Raw genomic sequence first — 12,529 nt, 5'->3', positions numbered from 1 at the left:
CCGGGGGGGTTACATTCAGGAGACTACGACAGAAATCCAAACAACCAGCTGAATTAGAGAGATCTGCGCTCAGTGGGGCTCTGAAGTCAGATGGGATGTTAGACAAACATGTCTGTGGAGGGTATTGGAGGCACTACTCATTATGCCTCTTCAGTTTACGCAGTCTTTCTATTTGATTTTGGGGGTGCTGCCTCTTTGGCTTCCTTCTTATTGCACCAGATTGAGGCGGTTTCATCAGCTTATACAATTCTTCGGGCTCTCTCACTTTCATCTGATGCCTGCTCTCATTAAGGTCGCCTCCTGCCCCTCGATCCAGGAAGTAAGGTATTAGCTGCAGGCAAAAATAAAAGCGTGCGCTTCAATGCCGCCGAGCCCCGTTGTCACTTCTGATGGCTTCATAGAGCGTACGTGTCTGTTTGAACATGCGTTTTTTTTTTTATGATACATAGAGTGAAGTTACACAATCCTGTATGTATAAGGTGATTTAAAAAAAAGAATTCAAACTATGGCTACTTGACAGGACTCCGCGGTGCTGAACTGATCTCCCTTTAAGATGTTTGAAAAAGGCCCATTACCATGTAGTCATGGCTGGCTTGGTCCTCTGAGTCCTCGCTAATAAGGTGGCCAGGAGCCGAACCTATGCCTTTGACAGAGACACAGCACACGACTATTGGCTGCTCTTCTCATCTGAGACACCGAGTCCCTATTAAAAGGCTACATGGTTCAATAGTGTGGCAGCATTTTCAAACACAAGCCTCGAGTACAATACACAGAAACAACAACTTAAATTGTGCCTGCGGCTGCAGATGTGCTTACGCTGTTGTGTTTTGTCCTTTCAATGGAGCTTTGGTGCAAGATCAGCTGATCAATTGTAAGAGCAACACTCTGTCCTATCAGTTTTTCTGTGTGAGCAACAGAGCAGAAACTTCCAGCAGGGAGTTTATATTTGAAATCCGTGCTGCATGAGAAGCAAATTCGGCCATCTCTGTATCCAAGAAATCTCAGATGAGAGACATCAAACTTTCTCTCTTCTTTCAAGGTGAAACTAATAAAACTAAAATTGGCTTATATGGTAAAATACAGATTATAATATTGAGCTTTTGTTTTGTTTTGTTTGTTTTTTTTTATTTGAAAGGAATTACACTGATTGTATATTTCAGCTTTCTTCAGAATGGCAAATGTTTTCATGTTGTATGCTTTGAGGTTTCGTCTTCCAAACAACAGTGCTCTTTCTCTTGCCCCTAATTTACATTTCATCTCTATCACCACAGGCAGGGCTCCATCTGATAGGCCAAATGTGTTGACATGCAGAGCATGAAAGCACAGTGCATGGGAATGTTTAATTTATCACTGTTAAATCAGTGTCAATGCATATTTATCTTCATTGAATTTGCAATAGATCGTGCAGCTCTTTTGTTTAGCAGCTTTGCTCAAAGGTTTGATTCAAGGTCAGAACCTCCTTGTGTGAAGATTACATGATCTCCCTGAGGCTACATCGGTTTTACACTGTTTTGGCTTCCTCGATCCAAATCAGATAGTCTGGTCACTCTAAACCAGTGCTTCTCAAATGGTGGGGCGAGCCCCCCTGGGGGGGGCGTGGTGGGGTGTCAGGGGGGGCGTGAGGCAGGCGCGACTTTCAGTATTAGTGTCTTTATTCATGCTTGAACGATAAAAAAAGGGCCTCCAGCTCATTTTATTAATTTATTTTGATAATCAGGCGATTGTATGCAGAATGCTGGTGCCAGCAACTCATACATGGTTTATACAGATAAATAAATAAATATTATCAGGTTCTCAATGGTAGTACAATTCGGGGGGGGAGGGGGGCTGAACATTTTTTTGTCCTCTAGGGGGGGCATGACAGGAAATAATTGAGAACCACTGCTCTAAACTAACTGTCGATGTGAGTAAGTATCCCTGTTAGTCCTGTGGTCAGACCTGTTTTACCAAGTATCAGTAGGATCCGGCTGGATGTGAACCTAGTTTGGATACATTGATTGTAAACCATCCACTCATGGTTTATTTAAGCAGATATCACAAACATTGATTGGGAAACTGTATGGGTATTTGCTTCCTAAGGGTAATGACTGCAGTTCTGTAAGTTATTATACACATTTTTCTGTCTAAAATTTATGAAACCACAATTATAAAATACTGTAATCCAGATATAATGTCACCCTTCACTTTAAATGAATGATTAGAGGAAGTAATCACAGTCCAAATATATCGAACAATGTCCTGGCTTATTCATATTCTGCAGTCGATTAGTCATACAGAGGTAAATAGGTTTTTCATCCTTTCATCACCTTGTCTCATTCTTCTCTCTTGGCCTCCCTTTGTCTCTTCTTCTTTTCACTCTCTCTTTCTGTCTATGTCAGACACAAGGATGCTTTGACTTTGATTAATGGAGAGCCAAGCTCTGCATTAAAAGCCAGGGGCTGCAAGCGGGGCCAGATAAAAGTGGAGCACGGGAGCAGGAGACGGGAGGGAGGGAGGAGGAGAAAGGAGTGCAGGACACAGTCACCAATCACTGTCAGCATCAGTGTCCCATGGTGACGGAGGGGGACGCTCTTGGAGGGGACAGCGGTCCTTCATTGGGCTGATTTTCACCCTCATATGGGCTCAACGCGTTGTCTCTGGCAGGCTCTTCACACACTGGCTGCTGGAAGGAGAGTAGGACGCACGTACAAGCTGTTTATTCCACACTGTCCTGCTTTTGTTCTGAGAAGATTAGTTATAGTCTGTCCAGAGACACACACTGGTTAAATAAAAGTTTGTCGTTCCCCTTTAGGGAATAATGCAATGAAACTTTATTCAGTATCATGAGAGTGATGGTGGACTGGCATTGACTGTTTGGGGGTGTCAGCTGCTTCTTCATCTTGTTGAGGTCTTTAAGTCTTTGGACCTGATTTATCAAAGTTTCGTATGTCATAAAAATGTTCAGAAACATACTACCTATTGAGCAAAATAATTATATTTTTTGTAAGTTGATCCATAACAGAATGCAACTGATAGATAATACACAGACACTTTGCTTTCGTGAATAATGGAAATCAGACGTTTGTCCCAGATAACACAAAAAACTGAGAGGAGGTTGTGTTAGATTCATGGACAACATGCAACTTGATTTACTAGGAATATTTTTACGGCTGTAAATCGGCTGAGCCTGCAGCACAAACGCTGCTGTTTGGGTTTTCAGGGCGTTTCTCCAGCTGGCCCCCCTCAACTTAAATTTGTTGACTTTTTTATAGGATTCTTTGTTTTTCATTAGATTTCAACTTTATTTCATAACCCACTTTTATTTTTCTAATTCAGATTGATTTGTTGTAAAGCTCCGTCACGCATTCTTCACAATCCCTCCATGACCAAGACAAGCTAATGAGCAGTGAAACAATACCGTTTTGAGCTGATCGTTGTATTCAATTCAATTAAATTCAACTTTATTTAGTGGTTCTCCCTCCCTAATCACAGTTGGATTGGTGGAGGATGAGATCCCGGAGTGGCCTGGTGGGGGCCTGGCTGGCGGCCTGGGGAGTGGGGGTCACCCCCTCCCAACCAAATAAATGTATGTGCGTGTGTATGTATATATGTGTGTCTGTGTGTGTATGCGTATGCTTTGGTGTGGGTGTGTGAGTGGGTTGGGATTAGGGGATGGGGCGGTGAGGGGGGGGGTGGCATTGGGGCTCCTGGGGGTTGGAGGGTGGCTGTCCTCCGGCCGGGCCTGGCTAGGCCTTCGCTCTTCCTGGTTTCTCTAACACATTTCTCTGTTTGATCCGGACCAGAGTTCTCTTCAGGGAGTTTCTGGAAAAGACTGTTTCGTTTAGGCGTCTGCGAACGCTCCCTCAGACTCCAAACCAGATCTAACAAGCGATCTCTAGTTCCTCTGAAAACATCGATGAGGGGACGTGATGCCTTTGCAATGCATTTTGGATAGTAAAAAAACAAAGCTAACCAGGCTAATCAGAAGACACAGAAGCAGAAAGAAAAAGTTGGAAAATATATTGCGGGCAGACGTGGAGTGGTGCGGAAGAAGTAGAGAGGAAGAAGTAGTGAGGAAGACTCATTGATATCTGGTCTGAAGACAATATATCACAGTTATTTGTGACTACCCATTAGCCACAAGCTAATTAACCTAGGCACTATGGGCTAAAGGGTTCGAAAGGGACTTCCGGTTTCTGTCGAGACTGATCAATGAGCTGTGTTTCTTCTTTACATACTCTCTGGTCAGTGTTTTGGCCAATAGTGCCCCAAACCAGCAGCTGATATAATTGCATGACATTTTCCATGTGGTTTGATCTGGTCAGAAAAGTGTTGCTTGAATTTCACCCCCAAGTGAACCGAGTCCAGGACTATCTGAATGTGAAAGTCCCCAGAGGTTGCAATTCAGTTTGCCTTTTCTTCGTGTCTTCGAATCTGCACAGAGCAAGCTTCATGTCATGGCCCAAAGTTATATTTTAAGATTGTTGTCACAGTGTGGCTACCTGTGAACTTATAAGAGTGTTAAAAGTCTGGAGGAAACTTTACGATTCCAAACTGAGCGGTAAAAAGATGCTAAGCTGAGCTGTGTGTTGATGTTCAAACATTCAAAGCTCTGAGTGACTTGTGTTTCTTAAAATGGTCTAATGAGAAATTCCATCATGATGTTCTTGATAAAGAATGAGAGATCTCAGCCTAGGTAACATTTAGACGCACAACCAATAAACGTTTCAATGGTAAAAATGAGTTGTTTTTTTTTCCTTTGTACTCCTAAACACATGGATTGGATTGGGACCAGGACCCAGGGCTCTCCTTGTCAGGCCTTTTCTTTTTTGAACTGCAGAAATTTCTGTGTGGAGTGCCCCTCCCCTGGGGTCCGTCAGGAACAGAGTGTGCCTGTGGCCGGTAATTGATAATGCGGCCAAGGCAGCCCGAGCAGCCCGAGCCCTGGTCAGTGGAGCGTGAACCAGCTTGAGGAGCAAAGGGGCTGAAGTGAACTGAGGTGAAGCTCAGCCTCACGCTCTGTGAGGGGTGTAGAGGCGAGGGGGTGGGGGGGGTGGGGGCACAAGGTGTGAGCCAGGGGAGGCTCACCAAACACCATCCGTTCACACCGACCGAATCAACAGACCCCATTCCTTTGTTCACATTCAATCAAGAAATATTAACCCCAATCAAAACTAGTGAAAAAGCAAACACAGCAGGAGAAAAGGTCAAAGGCTTTTCTCCTCAGACTTCACAGACCTGAACACTGATGCAAGCGTAAAGTACGTCAAGCTGGGAAAGAAATAGAATAATCATGAAGGAGTGCGATAAAAGGATCATTTAGTTGAGCGAGGGTGCCATTTGCTGCCTTTTCAACAGAGGAGTTATTCAGGGAGCTGGTGAGTGGAGACCAGGTGGAGCGATGACGAGGCCTCAGCAGCGAGCAGGCCAACAGCCAAGAGGCTGATCAGCACAAAATGTAGAGCACGGGCTTGTGTGGAGATGGATTTATGCCTGCAGGCATGGGGGGGGGGGGGTTCTCTCCAATGATCCATGATCTGCAAACACCAAGACTGCGAACGTCAGAGCAGTCGCAGAATACACGTTTCAATCAAAGTCACTTGTACGTTCACAAGCTGCTTTGATGACTGGTTCCATGTTTTAACTTTAAATTAGAGTTCATCTCGGCACCTTGAAGGCATTTGTGATGATTTTGGGGCATGTACTCATGTTGCCAATTAAAGGCTTCAGTTTTTAGTGAAAAGTTAAGCAGTTTGTATGCCGAGTTAATAATTTGTGATCTTTTTTGACATCTGACTGTTTTTGCATATATCATAGATTGATATATTCATCTCTTAGTTTCTCCAAACCTCTCATTTGAAATACATGTATTGGCCAAATTAACTTGCAAGAAAACCTCAGAAGTGAATCTGCCTCAGCACAACTTTGTTTAAGTGTTGGAACAAAACTCTTTGACAGTCTGCAGCATCATTTCTCTGCACAGATCAATCCAATTTGTCAATGATGATTGAAAGTGTGTGATTCAAATATCTGTTGAACACATTTCCTTTCAATTTTGAGCTTTGGGCTTAAATTAATTCCACAGGAAGTGTACTGTAATCGATGCTGAAGTTTGCAATAGGGACACTTTAGTTAACGTTAGGATAATAAAAAGAAAATATAGATTATTGGACTCTTGTATCAACCAGTACTTGAGCCCTGAGAGGGATGGAGCCATGAAGGATTGACCTGCCCGCAGGCTTCAGTTAAATACACAGTCAGAAGGGTTTTCAGATTGCATGCCCTCTCAGATGGAAAGTCTGGGCCATGATGCCACTTTGGGGAACTCCACTCTCTGTAGGTACACCACATGTACTAACCTGCATCCTTAGTTAAATATTGGACTTCCTACTTTTGGTTCCTAATATAGCCCAATAAGTCTCTCATTAAATAGAGAATTATTTTTTGACGTGAGATTCAGAAGAGACCTAAGAAGCGATCCGAAGCTAAAAATCTAAAATTGTATCAAAAAATCTGATATTTAATGGTATAAATGAATAAATAAAAGAGGTGGTGAGCCAGCTGAGGAATTGCCTCTCATTACAATAACAGTTTTCCTGTTTTACAATAATCAAGGAGATAAACTCCCTGCAGTGTTTGGCTACACACCCAATATTCCATATTCATGAGCGCAAATGCTCTAAATGGATAGCGTCTGTTATTCTGCACAGATGCAATAGTCATCGCGTCCCGTTAGTCGATCAGATTTCTCATATATATGTGCATCTAAAATTCAGTTTTTACAGGTCCGATATCAGCAGGGAGAAGATTTTCCAAGGTAATATTATCAGAAAAAAAAATCAGGGTCACATTTAGATCAACTCAATCTATTTAATGCCAGATTTATCGTCCATGCAGATTAAACGACGCTTTCATCTGACGGCAGGTTGCACCGGATCAGACACAAAGTCTCTGTTCTACTAAATGAGAAATGTGTGTGATGATGGCATGCGTTTCCAGTGGACAACCACTTTGTTCATGACTTTAAGTTAAATCTGAACAACACAGACACATTAATGCAGATACAGACATACCAGGGTTTTTTTATGGTTAATGGTCCACTGCTGCAATCTCTGAAGTGAGAGAGAGTCGGAGATAATGGAGGAATGACAGTGCAGTGGACAAGAAATGAAGGAATGGGCAGGAAATTACCAAGTGTCCGGGTTAATTGACAGGCAGTGTGTGCGCTCTCAGGTATATTACCGGGGCCGAGGGATGGAAAACACTGTGCTGCAAAACACGTCTCACTGCGGCACTGATTTGATTCCAATGGGTTTCATTTAATGTTGTTTATATACAAGGAGGGTCCTGCTTCATACCGACTGGGGAATATTCTTTTAATGGACGGAATGACTGTATAGAATAGACAAAACCTCAGGAGCCTTGTTGTGCTGCAGATCCACTTGTTGGTTGCGTGTTCCCGTGAAGTGTCACTTTTATTGGCTTCCTGCAAATATACTTTTTTCTCCTGCCTGCTCTGTTTAGTAATTAAGCTCACAATGGCATTATTGACACTGAAGGAAAGATCGAAGTACATCAAAAAGGGCAAAGAATCAGCTTTTACACTTTTTCCAGCGTTTCTGCTGAATGCAAGACCACATACTGGCACATTAGATTATTAACCTCTTGTTCGAGATACATTTTCCAATTTCCTTCTCACATACATTTATAAACTAATGATGCCTCCTGAGTGGGAGTAACTCGATACAACCTAGTGTGCTGTGCAAGTATATACGTATGTTTATGGGCTGCATTAACAAAAAGCCCAATTATGCAAGATTTATTCAAATTGGAATTACAGTACATTAGTGGAACGACAATGCATGAGGTATTTCGCATGCTTCGCTGAGACTAAAACTATTTTCTGCCCTGGTAAACAATGGAAATGTATTCTAGATTGTGTCATTATGAATTAGCGGCATGTTCACAGTGTACCCTGCCCGTCTCCTCATATCACTTTCAGTTCTCGGTGGCCTTGCAGCAGGTGTGCAAGGATTTGGCCTCAGCATTAACGTCACTATCTTCCTACTGCGCGTGACCACCACTTGAGAGCCCTTTATAACTAACTTGAAGTTTTGGTGGCATAGATTCAACAAAGTGCTGGAAACTTCCCTCAGTGATTGCATCACAGTCATTTCAGAGCTCCAGTTTTAAAACATCCCAATGGTGCTCCATTGGAAGGAGGATTCTCACACACTTTGATGCTCAGTTTCAACTTAAGCAGGCCGAGTTAACCATGTCTACACTTTTAAATGCACTTGTGTGATTGTCTTTTTAAATATTTGGCCAACTGGAACTGCTGTATCCAAACTTTGTTTCAGAAGAACAATGTGTTTTTCAAAAATTGAAGGTCAATGTCTGATGTGTTTGATTGAAAAGTCCTCAAATTTGAATTTTTTTATTCTGTGCAGGTCACACTACCGTATTTTCTGCCCTATAAGGCACACCTACATTGATTGACATAATTTACAACTTCATTCATATATAGGGCACACCGCCCTATAAGGTGCATGGAATAGACCAGTGGTCAGCAACATTTATAGTTTAAAGCCATTATGTTACATTTTCCACTGATATTAACACCCAGAGAGGTGCACGCATTTTATTTTGATAGTCCTACCTGCAGCCTATGCCAGGAGGAGACTACACACAAAACCTTCTTCACTGCTGGTTGACAACTTACAACTACCAGTAATAAACTAAACTACATGAACTAAGCAACAAAAACACAACACAACACAATTATTACCGACGCCACAAACCAAATATAACCCCCAATAATTGCATTTAAAACACCACAAACAGCTGCAATGAATTATGGGAGTTTCTATTGGCTGCACTGAGGAGCTCAGGTTGAATTTGACAAATTCATGTTTTGTGTTGTTGGAGGTTATTGTGGGTTGTTGTTGGGCTTGGTGTTGTGTTGATTGTGTTTATGTGTTTTTGTTCCCCAGTTTAGGGAGTAATTATTTCATCTAGTTTATTTTGGTTTGTTAGAATGTTGGTGTGCAACCATGAGTGATGAAGGTGTTGTGTGGAGTGTCGTCCGCTCTGAAGATCCGGTTGCGAAGTTAGAGTTGTCAAAATAAAAGCTTCTGGTTGTTCAGCTGTCAAATAGTAGTCTCAAGTAGAACAATTGTGCATATATAAGGCGCACTGGGTTATAAGGCGCACTGGCAGCTTTTGAGAAAATTTGAGGTATTTAGGTGCCTTATAGGGCGGAAAATACGGTAATCATTTGTCCTAATAACCAAAATGAGTGACTCCAACAGCAACTTTAAATACACACACATGTTTGACGGATTGCTGCCAGACTCGGTAGCCAGAGTCCCGCTAACTGGAGCTGACACTCAGCCTGCTGATATTTGGTCTTGCAGTGCCAGAATATGGCTGAGAGCAGCCTAATCATCCTTACTCAGCTGGTTACCTGGGCACGGATGAGGGAGCCTCTCACTGTCTGATCTTGGCTTCTGCGGACCGTCATGATGGCCAGATAATTGTTGTTGTTACGTGTGTGTGCACGTGTGGTTGGGTGTGAATGTAACAGCACGGTTTGTGTTAAGTCACCATATATATATATGAATCTGGACTTTTATACATCTGCAAGTATTGAAAGTAAACAGTAGAAACAGAGTGCCTGATCAAATGCAGGTTTGCATGTGCACATTATATTGCAGAAGCGTTTCCACTAATGAAGCTACACTGAGGAGCACATTTAGTGCATTTCCCTTCATGAATATGGGATATAAGGCATGCGTACCATATGGTGTAAACTACAGGGATACACTTATACTAATACTAATTATACACATCTGAAAACGTGTCTGCTTCAATACGTTTCAAAAGGCGAACTGCTGCTGTTATTGAGCTGAGAGGCATTTCCTCAGCTGACTCCTTATAACTTTCACTGTAGACTTATTACCTGTAACGCTCTGGTAAGTTTCATAAGTCTGTCCACAAATATGTCCACATTTTTGCGCTTGTGGCTGCTCAACTCTCCATCCAGTCACTTCACGGTGAACTTGATGCCTTTTCGAAGCAGATTATTTTTGTGTGAACAGGCCTTGTGCTGCAGAACTGTCTTTTAAATGTCCTGTCTACGTGGTGTTATTCTTGGTAAATCACCCTCAAAACACATACAAACTAAATGCACAATCTGTTTGTGTCAGCGTGGAATTAAGCACACTTCATGCAGCATCTCAGTAAATCATGTCAATAATGTCAAAATACATTACAGCCAAACAAACACCCACAAATAGAAAATAACATTGTGCATATCTTATATATAAAAAAATTCATTTGAGGAGACACAGAAAGAAGATTGATTCTCAGCTGAGGCTTGTCTTTGTGCTGTTTGCATCTTTTCTGTGGGTGCTTTAACCCAGAGTCCTGTTCGTTAGGCTAATTGGTGCCTCTAAATTGGTAATAGTGTTTCTCTCTGTGTTTCCTCTGTAATAGACTGACTGCTGTGAGGTTCCCATGCTTCTTGCTCAACTTCAGCTGCAATATTTTCTCCTGAAAGCTTAACTCTGATAGAATAAGTATGGAAGATGGATGGCTGGAAGATGCTGCACTGAAAACCATCAACAATCATTAACTGTCATTACTGTTTTTGATAAATCAGGCAGATAATAAAGTGGGTTTCCTATAGCACTATAAAAAAATCAATATGGCAGTTAAAGCACCACCTCATATTCAATTTAACGCTTCAAGTAAGAAAAATGGTTCAGATTAATTGTTTGCAAAGTTGGGTTTCACATCTTATCCAAATTTTCACTAAGTGACTTAAGTAATAGTGGGGGAAAAACTTTCAGATAAATGGTTTGCGGTTACTGTGCTGTTCAGTCAAAAGTAGTCACAAAAAAACCTAATTGCAGGATAACTGCTGTTTTATTATCCAGAATAAACCTCTACTATAACAATGAAGCTGATAGCCCATTTTTGTCAAACTGTATTAATTTGTGTTTCTCGCTGTTTCCCTCAGCTCCTTCGATTGTTCCCATCATGCACCAAATCAGCTCCACCATGAACAGCTTCACGCTGTCCTGGCCTCAGCCGGACCAGCCCAATGGCATCATCCTGGACTACGAGCTGCGCTACTACGAGAAGGTATAGCTGCTTCTTCTCCTCAATGTGACTGCACACAGACCAGCAAATTAACCCTTTATATGGTGAACTTCCTCATCCCTTCTTATTTCCTCCACACTACCAGTCATGTGTGAAGCACTTTAATACAAAAAAAATACAAAACGCATGAAGCAGATGTGCTGCACAGTGAAGACGGTGAAGCTTCGTTTGGGTTCAGAGAATTCATGAAAATAAGAGCGACTTGTGGCTCTTCTGCTTTAAAGGAGTCGTCACCAGGTATTCTCATATATCCAGTCTCTCTGAAATGATCTTTAAATCGATCCTTAAAATTTGTTAGGAAAAATAATCAAACATAGAGCTTGTTCTGACCCTTTTTCATACCTCAACTCTCACTTGCGAGATTCCATGCAGGATTTCGATTGATAGGGATGTTCGGCATGGTTTGATTGGCCACAGAAACTGTCAACTTGTAGGGAAGTCATGGGTAGGAACTGTCATGGGTATTGTCCCAAATTAGTGAAACATTCAGTAGCTCAATGTATGGCATAAGTCTCCTGTGTTGATGACAATACAATCAAAATCTCCTGTATTGGGGTGCGCCCCCTTGTGGACGATTCTGGTTTGAACAAAGCGCCCAAACAAACAAACAAAATTCAGCCACTTTAAAACTCCAGATTTTTTAAGAGACCTCCAACACCAATATACATATTTTAACATTGTTGTGTGATGATTGAAGTATTGAAAATGTTTAATTATATTATGAATTGTCCTGCAAAGGGTTCAGGTTACCCAGAACAAATGCAAAACATTAATGAGTGAAAACATGATTGGTGAGAATTATTATCAGCTCATACCAGACACAGCTGCACTGGTTATATTTCAGTTCACACAGGCAGTGTCCTCAGGAGAGTTAGACTCTGTCCACGCCAGCCAAAACAATCTTTTTTCTCCTCAGCATTCCCAAACGAACAAATTCAACACGATGCCTAAGGGCATGTAGTACATATGCCAGGCCTTTAGGGGTGGTGTGACTCAACAAATACACAAAAAATGCAGATGAAGACATAGAAAACATAGAAATATAGAAGTACACTCATGCTACTCCTGGTACTGGAGAAATACAACATGGCCTTATTAAACCTGCTTGTATCATTAGCTTCTACGGTTCGACCGGAGCATGTAATCCACCATTGTTGTGGTTATTAAGTGACATTGCGGACCGCAGTGTGGGGGGGTGGGGGGGGGGGGCTGATGATATTATCGTTTTCCGCAGATGTGAGTCTTTGACTTGTTTATGTGAAACGGCATTCTTGAGTGGACAGGCTTTTATTCTTGGCTGGTTGCTCCACGCATGATGTTGAATTAATGCTTCACTATCTGTTTTGAATGAAGGATGTTTTATTTTGAAAATAACAGTGCTCAC

General features: G+C 41.9%; 1 protein-coding gene across 1 annotated transcript in view; it reads left to right on the top strand.

The window, feature by feature from the left end:
- The window catches only part of ephb1 (EPH receptor B1), a 218,997-nt gene that overhangs the window by 156,729 nt on the left and 49,739 nt on the right, over window positions 1-12,529 (top strand). The window contains exon 6 of the mRNA XM_080503748.1: window positions 11,003-11,127. Coding sequence (XP_080359874.1) covers window positions 11,003-11,127 — 125 coding nt within the window. The remainder of the gene's footprint in view (window positions 1-11,002; window positions 11,128-12,529) is intronic.

The sequence above is a fragment of the Blennius ocellaris genome, assembly GCF_963422515.1.
Source record: "Blennius ocellaris genome assembly, chromosome: 10".
Classification (NCBI taxonomy): domain Eukaryota; kingdom Metazoa; phylum Chordata; class Actinopteri; order Blenniiformes; family Blenniidae; genus Blennius; species Blennius ocellaris.
Note: the sequence above shows the minus strand (reverse complement) of the source record. Positions and strands in the feature narration are given on the sequence as shown.